At 35.5% G+C, this 21,170-nt stretch overlaps 1 protein-coding gene and 1 long non-coding RNA gene across 14 annotated transcripts in view; one reads left to right on the top strand and one right to left on the bottom strand.

The window, feature by feature from the left end:
• CEP128 (centrosomal protein 128) overlaps positions 1-21,170 on the top strand; it is a 381,239-nt gene that overhangs the window by 326,956 nt on the left and 33,113 nt on the right. For 10 of the 13 annotated variants that reach the window (XM_081830112.1, XM_081830117.1, XM_081830119.1 and 7 more), the window contains one exon: positions 962-985. The exons of 1 other annotated variant lie outside the window; for it this stretch is intronic. In XM_081830112.1, coding sequence (XP_081686238.1) covers positions 962-985 — 24 coding nt within the window. Of the gene's footprint in view, positions 1-961; positions 986-1,019; positions 1,141-21,170 lie in introns of all 13 variants that reach the window. 2 more of the 13 variants (XM_081830120.1, XM_081830121.1) reach the window with 1 other exon arrangement.
• The window catches only part of LOC115940964 (uncharacterized), a 78,737-nt gene continuing 57,574 nt past the window's right edge, over positions 8-21,170 (bottom strand). Inside the window, exons 8-12 of the long non-coding RNA XR_004075687.2 lie at positions 16,599-16,709; positions 16,202-16,245; positions 7,026-7,114; positions 2,424-2,584; positions 8-298 (exon numbers count right to left, since the gene is read on the bottom strand). This is a non-coding gene — a long non-coding RNA (uncharacterized LOC115940964). The remainder of the gene's footprint in view (positions 299-2,423; positions 2,585-7,025; positions 7,115-16,201; positions 16,246-16,598; positions 16,710-21,170) is intronic.

The following is a 21,170-nucleotide window of genomic DNA, read 5'->3' on the forward strand; positions in this document are numbered from 1 at the left end:
GCACATACCCTCCCCAATGTCTATCACCCAGTCACCCAATCCTTCCCACCCCCCACCACTCCAGCAACTGTTTGTTTCCTGAGATTAAGAATTCCTCATATCAGCGAGAACATATGATACATGTCTTTCTCTGATTGACTTATTTCGCTCAGCATAATACCCTCTGGTTCCATCCACATTGTTGCAAATGTCAAGATTTCGGGTTTTTTGATGGCTCTTTTCTTAAATCTTCAGACTCTCTTCTCTCATATTCAGCCTCTTTTAATTGGTAAAGGCTTCCTGTACATAGCTGTCAGCTCTGAAAAGAGTTGAGAATACAGCTGTCGCTTTGCGAATGCAACCATTGACCTAATCATTTAACTTTGTAGCAATATTGTCTGTAGAACTTTCGAAGATACTATAGATGGAGAAGGCCCATCTGGGTTCAAGATTGCCTGCATGTGACATCTTTCTTATTTATTTTTCCTGCCTTGTTTCAGTTAACAAATTACTTCTTAATTTGAATTGATGAAGTTATGTATGAACTTTACTTTCCAAGTCACACTTTATACTGTGTACCTGAGTGCAGGTATGTGTACCAACGTCCTTTTTTGTATCACTACTATCATCTAGTTGCTCATATATTCAAATGTATGTAATACTTATAAATCCTTAAGTAGATAAATAATTTTACCAATGCAAAAGTCGTAAGGTTTATCCCATTTAGTCACTGTATATGAGTTTATGATATTTACTGTTAAATTAAACCTTGCGGTCCGAACACTAGCTGAGATGAGGAGTACAGTGATTCTTTCATGACTCCTTCTATTGTAGAAATCATCCTGAGTAGGAGTTTTCATTTTTTGAGATTTTCAAAACATTATTACTAATAGAGGATAAGTAGAAAATCTGAAAATTAAGTGAACTTGAAATGATTTTAATAGCTTTGTTTTTATAATTCTGCATTATGCTTTATTTGCAGGACCGTCTAAATGCATTAGAAACGGTAAGTTGGGGCATTTTCTTTCTCCTTCTGTCAGAATTACTGCTGTGTCCTGAGGTGGATTTCAGAGCACTCCCCAAAAGAAGCAGTTCGAGAAGGCATTTCTAGAACTACATCTAGGATTCAAAGGGGAGAATAAGCTAAACTATACCTGAAAGGTATGTGGATACAGATTTTTAAAGTGAAAAAAGAAAAAACAAAAATGTGCCTATTTAAGTGGTCACTGCTCTCTCAAGACTGATGATACCAAGATGTACTAATCTATGAAAAATGTAATTAGTTTAAATGTAATCAATATCCTATATATTTGTGTCTGTATTTCCCAATCGCTAAAAGGACTGGTTGATCAGAAGCTGAGATTGGGGTGCTGTTTATATGAAGTTCAGAAATTCAACCTCAATACCTTTTGTACATGGTTTTCACCAGTACTCAAATAATGTTAAAAGCTGGTCAGCCTTTTTCTCAATAATCTTACTTGCAGGAATCTAGCATTAGGGAATAAGGTACGTGAACGTAAAGACTACATGCTTGCAATATTTATTGTGAAATGATTTATTTTAAATGATTTTAGGAAGAAAGGGGAGACAACTTATTGTTTGACAATATAGTACTGAATGGTTGGATAAAGTGTGGACTTTTCCACCCAGCATACCACTGTGGTTACGGAAAAGGCTTATAATAGAAAACAAACTGAAAAAAGAAATAAAATCATGTGTACTTCAGTGATAACGTGTAATGATAGACATATGAATAAAGAATAGAAGAGACTGAGAAAAACTCATAAAAGTGACTTGTTAGATGAGAGTTAGGACTGTGATTTCATTCCTTTCTCTATTTTTTCAAGTTTTATAATACATTATATTCCTTTTATAAATAAACCTTTTTGTAATAAAAACCCATGTGAATTGGAAGAATGGTAAAATAAATTATGGTACCACCTTACAACGAAAGATTATTCAGCCATAAAAAGTCATATTTTTCAAAAGTAAATATTGCCATGCTGTTATATAGGGGAGGGGGGAGTAGAATATACAGGCATATGGAGAGTATGTTGCAAATATTGAATATTTTGTGTTAAAAAAGACTTTCAGAAAGCAAGCACACAAAATATTAAAAGTGGCTTGGGACTAGTGGTGATTTTTATTTTTTCTTTATATGTTTTTAATGAACAGGAAAAAAATAAATCTTTAAACAATGTGGCCAATAAAGAATAAAATATTTATTTTGTGAGTGTGAGAAATGGAAAGATGCTAATGGAGCACATTTAGTCCTGTGTAAGCAAGTGATTTTGATTGACAGTGTCCAGACCCTCGTGGGTAAATAATCTATTCCTTAGATTTAACTGGGCCATTTGGAAATTACACTGACCTTCTCAGTTTCAGTATGATGACATTGTAGGTGAATAAAATGTTTAGTGTTCTTCCACGTATATTTTACTTACCCTTAGGAAGTGTCTTGCCAACAGGATTTGGCTTGTGAATTAAATGCTCTTTTTAAAAGTATGAACAAAAACAGAAATTTTGAGTCTGTGGACTTGGGTTCAGCATACAAAATGCCACTTATACAACATTCAGCAAATCACTTGTTTCTTGATTCCTTCACCTGTAAAAATGATAATAATTAAACTTACTTTGTCAGGTTGTTGTGAGAATTAAGAGACAGAATACATGTGAAAATATTTAGGGCCAGACAAATGTTAGGTTATCATTATGTGATTGCTTATTATTTCTTATTTAATCATTTTAATTATGCCAGTATGCCATGCAAAACTGAAAATTATACAACAACAACCAAAAGCCTATAACTTTTATTAGCATTTCTTAGTCTTTTGTATTTATATAATCTCTTTACTAAAAGTACTATGGAGTATGATCTTAACTGCCTTATTCTAAGGGTTCCTTTAGGAATAAAGGTAAAAATAAAAAGTCATCATGAGAAAAATAAAATTGATTAAATGGATGAGATTTTTTGCAGTGGCAGTTTTCTCAAGATGGTTTTAATTTGAAATAATTATCATAAGTAAAACCATAAAAATGAAAATGCTTAGTAATAATGTTAATGCTCAAATATTATGAAGTTCTTTGACTTCATATGACATTATAAACAGCAGATTAATACACTTGGTAGACTATTCAACTGGTAAAGTGTTTTATAGTTCATAAAATCAAATATGCTGAAAGTAATCTCGAGATCATTTATTATTCTCTCACTAACTCAGCACTTAAACTAGAAAATGTTGGTGGTCTACATTTGGTTGGGTTGGTATTAACATAAAAAGTGTTGAATGTAGGGTATATGTTATGGTGATACAAATCTGCAAAAGTTTGAAATTTCATTGTTTCGTTAGGAGATGTGAAAGTTTCAATAGTTACAATACATGAAAATAAGATGGTCTTTTCATCATAATGAGCACCTTGATACGGCTTGTCACCAGTGATCCAAATGCTTAGGTCACAATTGTGTGTCTATTTCTCCCCCTCTTCCTCAACTTTTCCCTCTCCTTCTTCACTAGCAGGTAAGCTTCTTGGATTAGAAATTACATTTTACTTGCAAATGCATCCCAGAGCCTGTCAAAAACTCCTGATATATATTGGACAATCAGTAAACATTTGTAGAAGGAAAGAATGAAGGTCCAACTGTGCATATATGACCCTCACGTAAGACTGTTCTTATGAATATAGGTATACACAGAACCAGTTCAATAGTTGAGGGAAAAAAATTCCCCAGAACCACATCAATTTATTTCTTTTCCCTAGCCTTTCTAATTAGTATTGTACTTTACTTGATGTTTCATGAAAGCTCTTATGATTTTCATTAAAGTTTAATGTGAATTTTTTAGGAAGGAACCAGCTTTCTGCCAAAATATGGCAGGTTGATTCCCCAAATAAAGCTAAGTAATTATCTGAAAAAAATCTAGATTGATAGCCCCAGTTGATGGGCCATGGATGAGACATAGCAGTGGATATTTATTGGCACTGTGTTGACACTGAAGAGGAGAAAAGGAAAAACTGTGATCAGTTCTCTCAAGGAACCTGTACTTTGAGGAGAGACGTTATATGTAAATAAATTAATGATGTAAGATAAAAATACACTGTGCCACATGAATGAAAAACAACGTGTTTTGTAGGAGCTCTTACAAAGAAAAAAAATTGTAAAATAAGACGTCATCATGGTCTAGGTTCTAGGAAAACCATGGATTTTGTAGTTTGAGGACATGATGGAGGAAATTAGATTCATCTCTGAAATGCAAAGAATCAGTAGTGTCAGGCAGAAAGAGCCAGAGAAGGCATCCCATGTTGGGGCTGTAATCAAACTCTGAAGATAGTAAGGAACAAAAAGGTTTGTTAAAAGAATATTTTTCCAAAAAAGTAAAATTATGAAATCATGACTCTTACACAAATATAAAATGAAGTCATAACACCTGAGTTTATTTAACTCATTAATTAATGAGAGAATGAGTAAAATGTTACAGCTGACTTAAAGGAGCAAAGAACCACATAGGTAGGCACTAGAGTGCTGAAGTGAATTTAAAATAGATGCAAAACTGGCTTCTTCCGAAGTGAAGGAAGGGAATTAATTGAACCTCCCCAGACAACATTTATTTGCATATCTATGAACAAGAATCATTTGCATTGCTATCTATTACCTACAACTCTGAGTTAAAGTGGTAGCAAGGCCATAGAGCCAATGGGGAGCCATTAATAGTTTCTTTTTTTCTTTCTTTCTTTTTTTTTTTTTAAAGATTTTATTTATTTATTTGACAGAGAGAGAGCACAAGAAGGCAGAGCAGCAGGCAGAGGGAGAGGGAGAAGCAGGCTCTCCACTGAGCAGGGAGCCCGATGCGGGACTCGATCCCAGGAGCCTGGGATCATGACCTGAGCCAAAGGCAGATGCTTAACCTACTGAGCCACCCAGGCGCCCCCATTAATGGTTTCTAATCAGGGCTTGTGGCTGGTAAATGCGGTGTGTAGGAATGCAAATGTCGTAGTTCTGTGCAGGGTAGAGTGCAGCGGTGAAAGACTGCACGTAGGAATAGAGAAAGTGCATGTTGGACATAATCCAACTTTAGAAATGTGGTTGGAAAATTAGGGATTGGGCACTTGGTGCCAAAAAGGCAGGGGTAAATGGATGCCCTTGTTTAGAGACGGGAATTAGTGAACTTAGTAAGTGGGAGGTCAAGGGTGAAGAGGCGATAGAGACAGTACAGTAAGAGTCATTTGAGGAAGTTTAAAAGGAATGTAAGACAGTTCAGCTTGGAGAAATAAATTCAGTTTTTCATGTCAACTCTCAAATCTATATTTAGTTTCCTTTCTACTAATATGATATTCACAGACCTTCATAGTAAAGTTAGGCCTGACTTCAGTTATCGGAGAAATCCAAAAGCAATAGTGGGTTAAGCAAGATAGAAATTAATTGCTCTCTTGTGTAATAATCCAAATGTGTGGTGTCTGTGGCAGACACGGTGTCAGAAACCTAGGCTGCTTCTGTCTCTTTCCTCCACTGTCCTCAAAATACTGCTTCCCATTCCTGATCCGAGGTGCCTGTACCGCCTCCAGCCCTTATATTTGCCTTGTAACAAGACAAAAGAAAGGAAGGAGAGCACTTAACTTCCCTTTGGTAGAAACTAGGATTTGCACATATTATTTCTCTCCATTTCCATGGGCCAGAATTCAGTGACATGATTATAACTCTGGGATTCAAAAAGAGAACCAGATAAGCCATAGACTTTTGGAAGTTTCAAAGTAAACTTCTAAACAACTCAAGTTCAGAAAATAAATTATAGTAGAAATTATGAAATATACAGAACTGAATAATAGCAACACTGTGTTATAAAATGTGAATGATACAGCAAAAGTAGTATTTATGAGAAACTTAATGGCTTACATGCTTATATTAGAAAAGAAGGTAAAAAATAATGAACTTATCATGCAACATAAGAAATTAAAAGCATGGCACAAAAACCTAAAAACAAAAGAAAAAAAATAGAGAAAAGATTATTTATGTTATAAAATGTGAATGATACAGCAAAAGTAGTATTTATGAGAAACTTAATGGCTTACATGCTTATATTAGAAAAGAAGGTAAAAAATAATGAACTTATCATGCAACATAAGAAATTAAAAGCATGGCACAAAAACCTAAAAACAAAAGAAAAAAATAGAGAAAAGATTATAATGAATAGAAAACAAACATGCAGCATGCAGGACCAATAAAGTAAAGCTGGTTGTTTAAAAAGAATAAAACGACCAATATCCAGCATGACTGATGAAGAAAAAAAAGAAGATACAAATGAATAAAACAAGAGTGAAAAAGTGGATAGAACTATAGCTATTTGAGAATTTAACCACATACAAGGGTATTGTGAATAATTTTGCAATTATACATTTGCAAATTAGGAGAAATAACTAAATTCCTGGAAAAATATAATTTTCCAGAACTAAGAAGAAATAACATAGTAGTATAAGTAAATTTTTTAAAATAATAAAAAGTTTCATCAACAATTTTTAATCAATTACAATTTTCTCCAGAAAGGGCCACCAAGCCCAAATAAATTTTAGAGATAAGTTCTACCATATGTTATGGGAACAGATGATTTTAATTTTATAAAAACTCTTCCAGAAACTAGAAGAGGAGGGAACATGCCAAACTCATTATGAGTTGGCATAACCTTTGAAACAAAACCAGATGTAGAAAATATAAATAAGGGAAATTAAGGGACTTTTCATGCATTAACATGGATGCAAAAATATTATACAAAAAATATTAGCAAAATAAATCCAGGAATGTATTAAAAGGATAATTCATCATGAACAAGCTGAGTTTATTCCAGGAATTCAGAGTTGGTTTAATATTAGAAAATCAATCAATGTAACTTACCATGTGACAGATTACAGAGAAATAAATTTAGTAAGGTCATCTCAGTGGTTGAATAAGAAGCATTTATTCCCATGATATCATTATCATCATCAAAAACCTTTTAGCAAACTGAGAAGGGAATTGACTTAATCTAAGTCATATGAAAAAACCCAATGACAAACATTACCTTAGCATTTTGAAAGTCCTCCTTTGAGACCAGGAACAAGGAAAGGATGCGCCATTCCTCAGCTTCTGTTAGATGCTGTGCATGCAGACCTGGCCAGAGCAGTGAAGCTAGCATTATTTTCTGAATAGTGTTACTGTCTATATAGAAAGCTCTAGGAATTCATAGTTAAATTAAGAAAAAGAGTTTAATAAGTTTATTCTATAAAAACCAGTTTACAAAAGTCCATTTTCCTTCTAATTCCAGCAACAAGTACAGAGAAAATGTAATTAAAAGTATACCAGTACAAAAGTAGCAAAAAATACAAAATACGTGGGGGGGGGTGGGGAATCTAACAACAGCAGTAAAAATACAAGTTCTTCATAGAGAAGACACTCAGAAATAGTCAGGACACTTCTGAAGATGAGCAAGTTGGGGGTAGTTTTCCTACTATGTATCAAACCTTATTAAAGCTGTGAAAATTAAGATAGTGTAGTCTTGGGGTGCCTGGGTGGCTCAGTTGGTTAAGCATCTGCCTTCAGCTCAGGTCATGATCTCAGGGTCCTGGGATCAAGCCCTGCATCGGGCTCCCTGCTCAGTGGGGAGCCTGCTTATCCCTCTCCTGCTCCCCTGCTTGTGCTCTCTATCTCTCTGTCAAATAAATAAATAAACTCTTAAAAAAAAAAGTTGGTGTATGTAGTCTTGGCAGAGGAATATAAAAATAGGCCAATGTAATCAAATAGATTACCCAGAAACAGAAATACGTGTGCATGGAAACTTGATGTCTCTGATATAACTGGCATCACCTATCGGTGGGGAAGTAAGGAGGGACTTTTCAATAGGTAGTATTAAAAAAAAAATGAAATTGAACTCCTATCTCAGATGCAGAAACGGATGAAAGCCTAAATGGGCATGGCAAACCATAAACCTTGAAAACAAAGTGCCGTTTAATATCTTCATGATCTTGGGATTTTGAAGGATTTCTGAGGGGAAAAAAGACGCTGAAAACATAGATCCAAAAAGATGTAACTGATGTGACCACATTAAAATTAAGAACTTCTGTAAGTCAAAAGACAACATAAAAAGAGTGAAAAGAAAAGCCCACTTGGGATATATTTGTGGCAAAATATATAGCTGAGTAGCGATTTGTATCGAAATTATTTTGTATCCAGATCTTATTGCCAACAAAGTAATTAGAAAAAGATAAACAACCCAGATTTAAAAAAAAAAAAAGAAAAAGAAAGAGGGTAAAAGACATGAGCAAGCATTTCAATTGAAAAAGAAATATGTGAGCATATTCAGGTTCATTAGTAAACAGGGAAATGCTAATTAAAACCACAAAGAATTGTCATTTTCTTCAAACTCCATGTGTATATTTTATGTACTCTTTTGTGCCTGTGACATGTTTTGCCAAAAAACAGAGGGAATGGAAACATGTTAGCAGAACTTTTTTTCTTTTTCCTAATTTTATGATGAAATGATTAATGCTGTCCCTGAGGGTAATGTTCAAGATAGCTGGTGAGTTAGTCTTCAAACTGGAGTAGTACACCACTAGGAGCATGCAGAGATTTTCCAAGGGGTCTTCAGACACAAATAGCTTTAAGAGAACCGATCTTTGTATCCTCAGCTTCTACAGCACTTCAAGCGCAGAGTCCTTGACATGACTCTGCGTGAGGAGGCCATCTTACTTTTCCTATTCAACCTCCCACTTGATGAGAGAAAGGCCTACCTTTCACCCATCCTGGGTCGCATGATGGCAGATTCCCCCAGGCACTTCAAGGTGCCAGACAAGGGGCACTTTATGATTTTGATGCTTTCATATCCTCTTTAATCAAGTCTCCTTGTCCCTGTTAGTCATACATATATTTTTGATAAGACAAAGAGTTTTATTAGATAGATGAGGTATTGGGAAGGGGGTGTTCTGAAATCAACATATATTGTTGATTGATGATGAGGGGGAGGAATGACAATTTTATTTGATGATCTCACCTCTTTTACCACCCTACTATAATCTGAGAACATATAGATCCAGAAAACAAAACTGAGTCTTAGAAAGAAATCATTGAAAGTGTCTTACTTCATCCAGGTGACAAACTTCGGCTTGGCTCCGTGCCTTATTCATTTATCTGTCTTAGGATTATAATTCAAAAGGCCATTGTCACAGGGCACATGAAGTCAGACTTTTTTTTTCCTGCCAGAAAGTAAGCCTGATTGAGCTAATTGGTTTTACAATAAAGACTAGCTTTGCCAATCTGCAGATCTAAGGTTTTAATGAAAATATATTTAATGCTAATATAAAATAAAAGTATTAAAAATTTATACTATAAGTTAGTATAACTTATAGAATAAATCCTAAATGTTTAAATGAAAACATTTAGAAAACTTAAATATGTGTGTGGGCGGTGGGAGGTAAGGGAGATATATAATTTAAATTAAATGTATAGAATGGTATTAACATTAATAAGATTTTTTACTTTTCTCAATACTTTTTGCATATGTAGAACTCATTGAAATGCCTCTAAGTGAAAGAAGAACAGTTGTAGTTATTTGACAAGTCTTGGTAAATAAAGCCTCTTTCATATACCTTCCAAAACAGAAAGTGAGTGACTTTAATAACTACATTACAGTCCTTTGGCAAGTCAAGTGGTTTCTAATTCTTTGCTTTCAACAAAATTGAAAGAGGACCTAATCGAGCTGATAGATCATTAAAATTAATTTTTGATGACAGATCACTGTGTAGTCTTTGCCATAAAATTAGGACGGCATTCAAGAAATTGAGTGACATTGTTATAACCAAACTACTTTCATTCTCATGTACTTTTTTATGTGAACAAGATTTCTCAGTGATTAAATCTATAGAAACAACAACAAAAAAATAGAAATGAAATGGAACCTTGTCTTATTCAAACAGAAGTTAATACTTACCCAATGATACATGAGTTAATTAAGTATAGGAGAAGAGAAAGCAGTATCCATCCCATTAAGGGATATACTTTTGGAAGTTTTGGGGTTTACATTTAATAGTTTTTCTCAAAAATTTTAATAGACCCAATATTGAAATGGTAATTCCATCTATAAAAATATATAACCCTTGGAGCATTATGGTCACAGGGCATTTTAAAAATCAGTTTTTCCGGGATGCCTGGATGGCTCAGTCGGTTAAGCGTCTGCCTTCGGCTCAGGTCATGATCCCAGGGTCCTGGGATCGAGTCCCACATTGGGCTCCCTGCTCCGCAGGGAGCCTGCTTCTCCCTCTGCCTCTGTCTCTCTCTCTGTCTCTCATGAATAAATAAAAAAAAAACATTTTTTCCCTCTTGTATATATACATTTTTCTTACAGAGAAGATGAAGTATGGTAGGATAACCAATAAAAAGACTTCCAAGCATAAATATTTTTTATATTAGGATAAAAGTCTGTTGGGGAAAATAGATGGGAAATAAATTCAAAGGGCAAAGGAACAATATAAAATTTCTGTCTTTTAAGGAGGATCTTATTTAGTTATTTTATCAGTGGGTAAATGGTGGTAACAAATTACTGAAGTATTTAAAGTTTGCTGGGAAAGTTTATATGAGTAATATAAGAGTTTCATTTGAAAATGTCAGTATTTATGATATTCCAGAAATTTCATCCTTTGCAACTACCTAAATTTATGATGAAAACATTTAGAAAACTTAAAAATGTGTGTGGGGGGTGGGAGGTAAGGGAGATATATAATTTAAAAAATTATTTTAGGGGAGTATCTACTCAAAATTTGAAAATCATTGACTTGGAGCAAATGTGTAATCATTTAGCTGTAATTCGTCAGTGTTTAATCAGCTTCTCAAACCCAAGTGACCTAAGACAATCTAATCTCCCTTGTTTTCAATGTGTACTTAAAGACATAGTATAATTTATAGAATAAATCCTAACCTGTAGCAATATGGAGAAATGTATACATAAATTTACATATATTGAGAAAAATTATAAAACACTAGAAAACTCTTTAAAATATGGCTTTTATTTAAAAAAAAACTGGTGGAGCTTTTGGCATATCTCTAAAGGATTCATTCAGCTAATATTAGTGATAACAGATTTGAACTCTGCGCATCAGTAGATCTTCAAGACCTTGGTGTCCAAGACTACAAGAGAATGCCGGTGTGTGTCTGTGGAAATCACCAGGCAACACTATATACTCTTCCTTCATGTGTCTGCCATTACAGTAGACAATTGCTGTTGGAGTTTTTATTTTTAATTCTTTCTTTCCCACCCTGGAGCCTGCAGTAGTTGTGCTTCATCCTACTACACGTGCAATCCACTCTGCAGGCATGTAAGTTGTTGAGGAAGGACCATTATTCTTTGTCAGAACACCAGATTCTGTTTTACGGCACTTAGGGGTATATGGTGCCAATAGAGTTAATGTACTTACTGAAGTGTCCTGGTTAAGCTCAGGAAATAACTGACTTGGGAATGTAAATCTGGCCAAATAACTGTTAATTATTTGCAGTGCTTCTTCTGAGTATTTGTAAGAATCTTAAAGCTAAGTAAAACTTGCCTTTATCTCTTTATAAAGCCAGACTTGCTGTTTCAAAACCAAAGATCAAGCTAGGTTCATTTTTGGTTTTGCCAAGGCTATGAGCCTCTCATTGAAGTTGCCTGAAAGGTTCAGTCGAATTGGCTTTACACCAAATAAAACGCAGTGTGCTCTGTACAGTTTTGACCCAGAATCAGGTGAATCTCAGCAGTTTTGGCTGAGCTACATTGTAAAATTTTGGATTTGTTCGAACTTGACACTTCCTGGGAACCCATTCAAACTGAAACCGGAAAAAGTTTTTGCACAAACCCTGTCCTACCCCGTTCTGCCAAGTTTCCCACTGCTCTAATGTTAGTCTACCTTCTGTATATTCGCATTGAGGGCAAACGGAAATATCCTCATGAATCTCTCATGAGGGATCTTGGTTGAAACAATCTAGACATTCTCCTTTCGCCACCTTGTCCCAAAATACAGAGCCTGTTTTCTGCATTCGTCAGTATTAAAGTATGTATGTTTCCCAATAATGGGGTCATCTTCAAAGGGTTAAATTTCTAAAACATGACTGTATTTAAGGTCAAGTGAAGAAAATGCTACTCAAACAAATAGGCTGTGTGTTTAGAGTTGCAACCTTGTGGCAAAAGGTGATGACCAATTTAAAAATATAAGACTTCCTTCAGCCTGCAAAAGTGGTTTCTTACAGCCCTGTCAAATTTCTCATAAACACAGTGACATAGGGAAAGTGTCATTGAGAAATTACATAATGAATACGGATTCACTGGCAGATGAATTTAATATTATCGAATTGCTCAGTGTTTGGAGGTCAGACTGACAGCTTCATATTTGATGCTGATAAGTAGTCACACCGCCCGTCTAACTGCGATGCTAGACAATGGGTTTCATAGCCCTGCTCTAAATACTATCAATAACAGGGCATTCTCTCTGTAAGAAGCTCTTGCTTTATACTCTGAAGATAATATGAGTGTGTATTACAAAACACAATGGAAGGATGTTTCTGAAAAATATAATACATAGAAGAAATGCTTTCTGTTTTCTATAAAAGAGCATATATGGGTGAAATCTCAGAGTAATAGTGTATTAAGTCTTTTTTTAATATCCTAACAACTATAAAACAAAATATTGGTATTATACACTTAGTATATGGTTGGTGGGAATAGTGTGTGTTACATTTTTGAAGTAGCCTTTAAATAGAAAGCTGTTTTGGGGGATTTTCACTTTGTGCATCTAGTTTTAACCAGTTACAAGTTTCAGCTGAAAATTATTACATGCCTAGTTTAAATGATGGTGATATAGTAAAAATAGTATCTGATTCAGAGTCAGAAAAGTAGGTTCTGGTCATATCTCTTTCCATGGCCAGGCACATGATCCTGGACAAGTTGTTTAACCTCTCTAAATTTAAGTTTTCTTATTTTTTTAATGATTGGGCTAGGCCAGGTGATACATGAAATGTCCCCTCCCTAAAAGGCTCTGGTCTAGTCTAGGAGGAATTAAAAATTCTGGTCTTCAAAATTTCTGACTTACCAATAGTTACTATCAAACAGTGTACCTGATTTAATCATATAATATTATATAACAGGTGCTTGTTGAATCTCTACCATGGTTACATCCCTCAGTGTATAGCAGGTTAGGTCCCTGCTGCCATGAGTCTCACATTTTAGATAACATGACAGCTGGAAGGAGTCTTAGAGATCCTTTTCAAAACCCTTCACCCTACAGATGAGAAGTGGCCAAAGAAGTTTATGAATTGCCACGTGTGGCAAAACTAGGGCTAGAATTCAAGTGGCCTGATTAGTGACACAGTGTTCTTTCCATTCCACATGCTCCTCTTGTGACTGGTAAGAGCAATGAAGACATGAGTTAAGGAACACTTTACAAGGGTCTGGTGAATGTGCAAAGTAAAGAGGAAGGAAATCAACAGCCAGGTCCTGTATTTACCTTGAGCAGGACCAGAAGTGGACTTATGAATAGGACATTGACATTCATGGACCATATGTAGGGTTGTCGGAATATGCCCTCCACGTATTGATCAATAAAGTTTTATAAAGCAACTTTGAACTTAGTTTTCTGCTTTTTGAATTTTGAAGAAAAGAGTTGGCATGCCTCTAGGTTGTATTACTAGTTCTGTCTTGAGCTTGTTCAGTGATACTAAATGCTTCAGTTGATCTGTTTTACTTTATGCATCTGCATACCAGCTCTAATTCTACTTACACAAGTGTTTATAAAGTTTGTTTAGGGCTTTTAATAAACTTTGATCTCAGATGAAAGGCTGGAGAGAGCATAAATTGTCACTATTAGCACTATTAATATAAATATCCAAAGTGGTCTTATGTTAATTATTTAACATTAGTGAATGATTTCAACCTATCATTGCCCCCAATTATATTATATTTGAACATCAAACAGTAAAAGTCCAAACCATCAAAATAGCCCTTCCCTCATTATTCTCTCCAGGCTCTGTTCCTAATTATTTTGCATAGCCGGTGTTACATAAATGGTTTTCTGGGTCTTTTTCAGTGTTTTTCACGACTATCATCTCCCTCTTTACCTATCCACAGCAAAGGCCAGTGAAACACATCCTTGGCTTGTTTGTTTCATTGTCATCAGACATTAACCGGATTGTCTACAACACATTAAGTATAGACTCCCTGACAAAACACCTGGAGTCTGAAGGACTCCTTTACATTTTTTCAGAGAACTTCCTGTCTTCATCATTTGCATTTCTCTATCATTTCTAACTCAGAACTTGTTTTGTGCTCTAATACCTCAAAGCTCCTCATTAGACATTTGTTTAGTCTTGGAGAAGAGTGTATTTGTTCTCAGTTGAGTGAGAGGGAAAGACAAAAGGCAGGTGACCTCCAAATTTCTTAGAGACTGATTAGGATTTGGTAGACTGGGAGTTAGAAGATATGGTTGTGAACCCCGGCTCTTTTGCCAGTAGCAAATCTCTGAACTTCTCTGAGCCTAATTTTTCTGTTATCTATAAAATGAGCTCAGTGCTTGTCCTGCTTGTCTCACGGTTTTGCAGAGAAGAGCAAATGAGATAATGGATGAGAAAGTCCTTTCCTAATTTTTAAAAATACTCCTCCCTTATGTGTGTGTTACCTTCACCAGTCACAGAAGCAGTATATGAACTAGGAAGTTTGGGCTCGTTGATCAGGACATTTGAATTTTGGTCTGAGTTTCACCACACAGGTTATGTGTCTGGACACTCTATGTTGTCTGAAGTTTCCCTCCAAAATTTAAGTCGCTCATTTCCAATGTTGGCTCTGAGACATACAGATTTACGGATCTTACTAATAATCCTAATAATTTTAGTTCAGCCCCCAGATTTGGTTGACCTGGGGTAGGACCCAGTCTTTTTTAAAGCTCCCCCAGGTGATTCTAATGTGCAGTTATGGTTGAGAATCACTGATTTTGGCCATCGTCAACGTGCCCTTTAAGAATATGCCTTATGGTCCATCCCCTAGGGCCCGGTGCTACTCTGCCTTCATGTCTATTGGATTTAGTCCTATTCATTTCCACTGAATTAATTTCATGCCTTTTGACTGCTAGTATCATGTATTCTGTCTCTAGTATTTCTTCTTTCTAATCTACCAAAACAGTTGTGAGATTCTTTCTCAGACACTGTTTTCCTTAATTTTTCAAGCATCTTACTAAAATTAAAATTTGCGAGGCCTAACTTCAAGGGCAAATTTATCCAATCATGAATTTGCCAAATGACTAATTCTCTGATTTTAACAAATTTTAACAGACCAGGCAGTTCACAAAAACAACACTTTTGGAAACTGTATGAACAGTTCAAAACAAATAAGTTGTTTGTACATCAGTTTGTTGGGAAAATTAGCTATTTAATCAAGTTGCTTTTGGCATAGTGACTAAGGTTATGTTGATTACCTGCCTTCCTCATTTCTTCTTTCTCCTTGTACTACCTTTGTGTTGATCCCCTTGGTAGTATCACGCTCATTACCTTTCAGCCACTTCTCCATTCAACATGTGACAACCAGATGGATGCTCCATGTGCAAGACTGAGGGGGAAGCAAGTCTTCTCACAAGGCAGTGCCATACACGTGCTTCATGAATTGTCAGACTTTCTATTAGCCACACACCCCACCCCAGGAACAGTTTAGGAAGGCTCCAAGGGAAGAGAAATTTGGCACTAAATGGATAAAGAGGATTCTGAAAGGTGTTGATAAGAAGTGGAGAGCTTTAAAAGGGTGATTTAATCTTCACTATACCAGTTGGACCCAGTCTTGGTCTTTCCATTCCTTTTGATTAGGATTGATTTTTTTTTTGTCATCGTTTTTACCGTTGTTCTTTTTAAAATATCTTCCAAAGAATAAAGAGAAATTTTCCTCCCTTTTAAAAGAAAAAACTGATTCTGTCTCGCAAATACCACATGGGTCTATTGTACCATGTAATAAATACATAATGGATCTTGGTGAACTTATTTTCTTGAAACATTTTTCTGTTTCACCATCCTAGGAATTATTTTATTGTTATTCATCAATTGTTCCCGACTATGCTAGGCAAAACTAAAATAGTATGAAAGTGGAGGAATAATGGAATCACACAGAAGGATTTGCAATAAGTGAACTAAGTCATTACTATTACATAATATTTCAGTTTTCTTACTGTGTTGTCCAAAGTTTATCAAGAAATGAAGAGATTTTACCGTACATGCACTTCACCAGGTTATCCTGACACACTTGATGGATGCTGGAAGAGGACACAAGACAAAAGACTTTATTATTCATGGCACAGCAGGCCCCATGAACTACATACGTGTTTGTGTCTTCCCTTTGCTTCTCAAGTCCCATAGGGGCAATGGACAAGGGTCCAGGTGGTTGTGGCACATGAAGTGAATTTGTGTTATAGCTGAGGAACCCTGAGGTTATGCAACCCCCAGTCTTATAAAAAGAGCTACAAGAAATCTTACCCAACCTTTGTACCAGAGGGAGACACTGTCTCTGTTTGCTATACAAACATCCTTGAAAAGCTATTCTAGGGTAACAGCTATCCCAAGACATGTAGCAGTGTCATGGAGACGTACCTCCCAAGTGTTCTATTACCTTTCAAGAAGAAGCTTGGTAGTGTTTTTCCTTATTATTATTACTTTTACTGAACGGAGGTTGAGAATTCAGAATTTCTCATTTTCTTCCATAATGACAAAGAGAAGGAATCTGACAGAGGAATACATTTCACAGTTATTAGATGAATCAGAAGATGAATATAAAGAGACAAACAGTGGCACTCTAGAAACTAATGAAGATGGTGAAATTGTATAAGCAAAAAGTCAGATTGAGTCTTCAAATGATAATATTCTAGATGAATTTTGCAAACTGAAGAATCAATGAATGAACAATATATTTCTAAGGACAGAAAGGAAATAAGACAGTCTCATCCAGTTAGTTATTCAACAAGAAGGACTTCATCATGCAATATTTTGCAGCAAGAACCTGGACCAGCCCATTTTGCTTAAAGAATGTATTCAATACTCTTTCAACTTATGTTTGTTCACCAAAATTTACGTTATATGGTTCATAAGTGCGCAAACGTTGAAAGCAGGTTGTATAAAAATGCAATTAGAAGGAGAAGAAGATACAGAAAATTTTTTGTTGGATTGACCATTCTAATTGATGCTTATAAATCTAAAAAATGAAAAACTTACAGTTATGTAGTGAAAAGATAGCTTTATCAATTTTAGACAGTTAAGAGTTGTCATATTTTTGGAAGTATTGTGTTTTGAAGATGCAAGTGCAAGAATAATGAGACAGAAGTAATGGTAAACTAGGACTCATTAGAAATATATTTGAAATCTGAAATCAATATTTATAAGATGGGTATTTTCCAGAATTGTGAATGATAGTTCATCAGAAGTCATTTGCATTCATACCTTTAAAACCAGGGAATATATAATATGCCTAAATTCTTACTAAAATTTCTAACAAAGTTATTCTTTACTATCATTCTCTAAATTATTTATCATATAACTAAAATTTTTTTTTTAAACTTCACCCATTGGACCAGAGTAAATGGTGATGACTAATTTTTCTGATACACTAAAGATTAAGCAGAAGTACATTGTTGTGCTCCAGGATCTGGGAGCAAAGTTCCATTCTGTATTCCCTTCTTTTTGTTTTTTTGTTTGTTTGTTTGTTTTTGTTACAAATGAATCTCCTATGGTTCCCACAGGGTGCAAATTGCAACTGACTTCAAATGATATTACAGTAAATTTGATAGACCCAGATTCATTATCAATAGGTATCTTGTTTCCATCTCTAGAAAGTTCCTTTGAATCACTGGATTCCCTCTAAGTTTAAGAGAGAGAGAGCATATTTATATTTAAAGTAGTGTTCTGCATGACTTTGTGATATATATGTGTCTGCACCACCTTAGAAATTATATAGAATAAACCTCTCACCTTTGGCCTTCAACTAAAGTTGATGATGGGGGGTTGGGGGGGGTTAAGGCAGTATAAAGCAATATAAAATACTTCAAATTTGGTCCTTCTGACTGGTACTTCTCAAGGGCATCCTGTCCTAGTATATCCCAAGAAAATGTAGAGAGCAAGAATCCTCAAAGAAAAAGTTGAATACTTTTTTCACATAATATGATTTATTGTTGCAACTTCATTATTTCTTTTAGAGTGTATCCCAGAACTCCTGGCACACCCATATTCACTGGAGAGCATATGAGATCATTCCCAAATTGAATATAAATTATCTTTTACATTAGCATATTTTAAAAATATTGCATGTGTATAGTTCCCGGATGGCTGAGAAGCAACTATAGCACCACCTTCAAGAAGTATTTATTGAGTAGCTGTTAATGTATTAACCCCATAGATCCAAAGAACAGTAAGGTATAGTCACTATACTTAAAATTTCCCAGTTTAATGGTGAAAAAAGTCAGTTAATGAAACATTACAGTGCAATCAGTATACATATTTCTCTCTATTGCCCTAATAACTTATTTTCATTCAGGAACCAAAAGAATATGCTTGAACTAAATCTGGGCAGCTTTAGCAGAATGAAGTCTGATGTAGTGATGTTATATAGTTTGATTTGCACATAGTAAGTGCTTAGTAATTCTTGTTGCATAAAGGGAAGATTGATGTTTCATCTAGTTTCTGTATAGTAAATGCTGTAAAATGCTGCACAATTTCCAGAGTGTTGCATGTTCTCTAGAGTTTTCATAGCATACTTTAAATGTCCAAAGTCATATGGTTTTGGCCACTTCTGTTTTTTTTTGTTTTTTTAAATGTGTCCAGTAGAGGCTACAGAACTTGTTCCTTTTAGTTGAGTATATTAAAATGAAGTGTGGGGGGAGGGAGCCTAAGTTCAAAATTTCAAATTGTTTTGGCAAGACCAACTCCTTTTCACACTAACCACAAGGCCACAAAGCTTCATTATTGTCCAGTTAAATAAATGCATGGCTTTCATTTGGGGGAAAAAAAAATTTTCTAGCAATTTAAGTTTCAGGAAAACAATTGATTGTGGCAAATGTCAGAGGAATTTGCTCACCAAATCCTATTGTCAGCTGTTTTATGCCCACTGGCTTTGGTAGTCCATCTTTCTCAGCCAATGGCAGAAAATTTAGAAATGGATTGTTTTTAGTTAAAAATACATACTTTTGCTCACATATACTCCACCTATGCCCTCTTGCCCTCTGTTCAAGACATAGCTTAACAGAGCATCTCAAACATACTTAAAGTTCACCTTTAACATTAGTTGTTTAGGTAAGCTGTCTGCCAAAATGCATTGCTCTAATGTCAAATTATTGGTACTTTGAACTAAGTATGGCCTGGCAGTTGGGATTCCTTACAAGATAGTTCAGTTGAACTTTTCAATGGTTTTAAAATATTCTAGATAGTCTCTGCTTCTGTCTGCTTTGGCAGCAGTCGGCCAGGGGAATGCTTTATACAAGATCCAAAAGAGTGTTTCTAAGTGTTGAAAAAAGGATTAATTATGAAAGCAAACTTTAAAAGTATAGGCAGGGTTGATCTCGGTTATTTTTGAATTAAGTCTCAAAGCCACAATGATAAAAATAAAATACCTTGCCTGATTTCTATTTAGATCTGATCTGCCTGTCACTAGAAACTCATCCATATAGGGGATTAACTGTTCACATGCTCTTTCAAAATCCAAGTGCTGTGTGTGGAGTAGTAGAGAATGATTAATTTGTTTTGTCATTCTCTTTGAAAACCCAGGACATCTCTTAAAAAGAAAATAACCCTTTATTTTGAAAACAGAGAAGATTAATTATATTCACCTCATGAAGGTGCTTTTAAGTAAATTAGCCTGGACCCTACATCAACCAGAACAATTATCATTCCTTATCAGTGTTCTACGTCAGGACCCTCTGTTCCATGTTAAATACAGAAGAGACAACCGTGATTGCCTGCATTAGTGTGTCTTGAGGCCTTGGGACTAGGGCTTTGCAGTATTCAGGGAAATGATTAGCATTTCTCAGTATCTGCCCTGGGTCGGGTGTCCCCATCACAGCCTGGTGTGACTTAGCCCCCTGCCAGTTCGTCCACAGGAAGAGGGTGCTCTCCCCATCCCAAGCTTCCTGCTCCAGCTTCGCAGGTCCACAAGAAGATCTTATTTCTCATCTTCCTGTCTCTAACTCTTGTCTACACCTTTTAACTCAACTTTACAGTCCCTCATTTTTCTTCCAGTTCTGTTTTTTGTTGTTATTCCTTTAATTTTGAGTCTGTTTAGAAACATTCTCTTTACCTCAAAAAGTTGCCTTTTCAATTCTACCTTTAAAAAATAATCTGTAGTGTATTTTTCTTTCCACAACATTTCTGAGTTCTAATTGTGCCTTTATTGATCTTTGTGTTGAGGAGAGGTTTTTTTCCCCCCATAAAACTAAAATCTATTGTGTGTGATGCTAGGTACTTAGCACTAGAAATATAGGGAAAAATACAGTCCTGCCATTAAGGCATTTGCTGTCTACTAAAAGGGACAAGCAAGCACACAGTTAGGAAATGATCAGACACAGGACAGGAGACATGTGTGCATAAGAAGCACTGAGGATAGGCACCTAACCCAGACTTTAGGGGAGCCTTTCACAGAATAATAACTAGGATTACCGTTTTAACAATAGCTAGTGCTTACTGAGTGCTTACTAGTGTCCCTCCCTGCTCTAAATACTTTACATGCACCAGTATATTTGGTCCTTACAATAATTCTACACTGTGGGTGTTATTATCATTCCTATTTATAAATGGGGATACTGAGTTCCAGTGCAGAGGGAACCGGGAACTTCCCTAGAGACACATAGCTAGCAGGTGACTAAACCAGGATTTCAGGTCAGGCCGACCAGCTCAAGAGCCCACACTTTTAACTGCCATGTTAGAGAAGGTAGAGACCAAGCCAAGTCTTGGAGGAGAATCCGTGAGCTAATTTAAGCAGTGTGTGGAGAACATTCAGACAGAAGGGCTTCATGTGCAAAGTCATGATTGGACAGAAGCAGAAGTATGGAGTAACATTCATGATAATAGAACTGGAACCTGATTAGCAGTATTTAGATGAAGGGAAAATATATATATATATTTAAGGGCAGTTATAAAGTGAAAAAAAAAATGAAAAGCAATTCTTTGCCTGCTTTTAGAAGTATCTGTTCTAAAAATACAA

The sequence above is a fragment of the Leptonychotes weddellii genome, chromosome 9 (genome assembly GCF_054177405.1).
Source record: "Leptonychotes weddellii isolate Sample4059 chromosome 9, ASM5417740v2, whole genome shotgun sequence".
Lineage (NCBI taxonomy): Eukaryota > Metazoa > Chordata > Mammalia > Carnivora > Phocidae > Leptonychotes > Leptonychotes weddellii.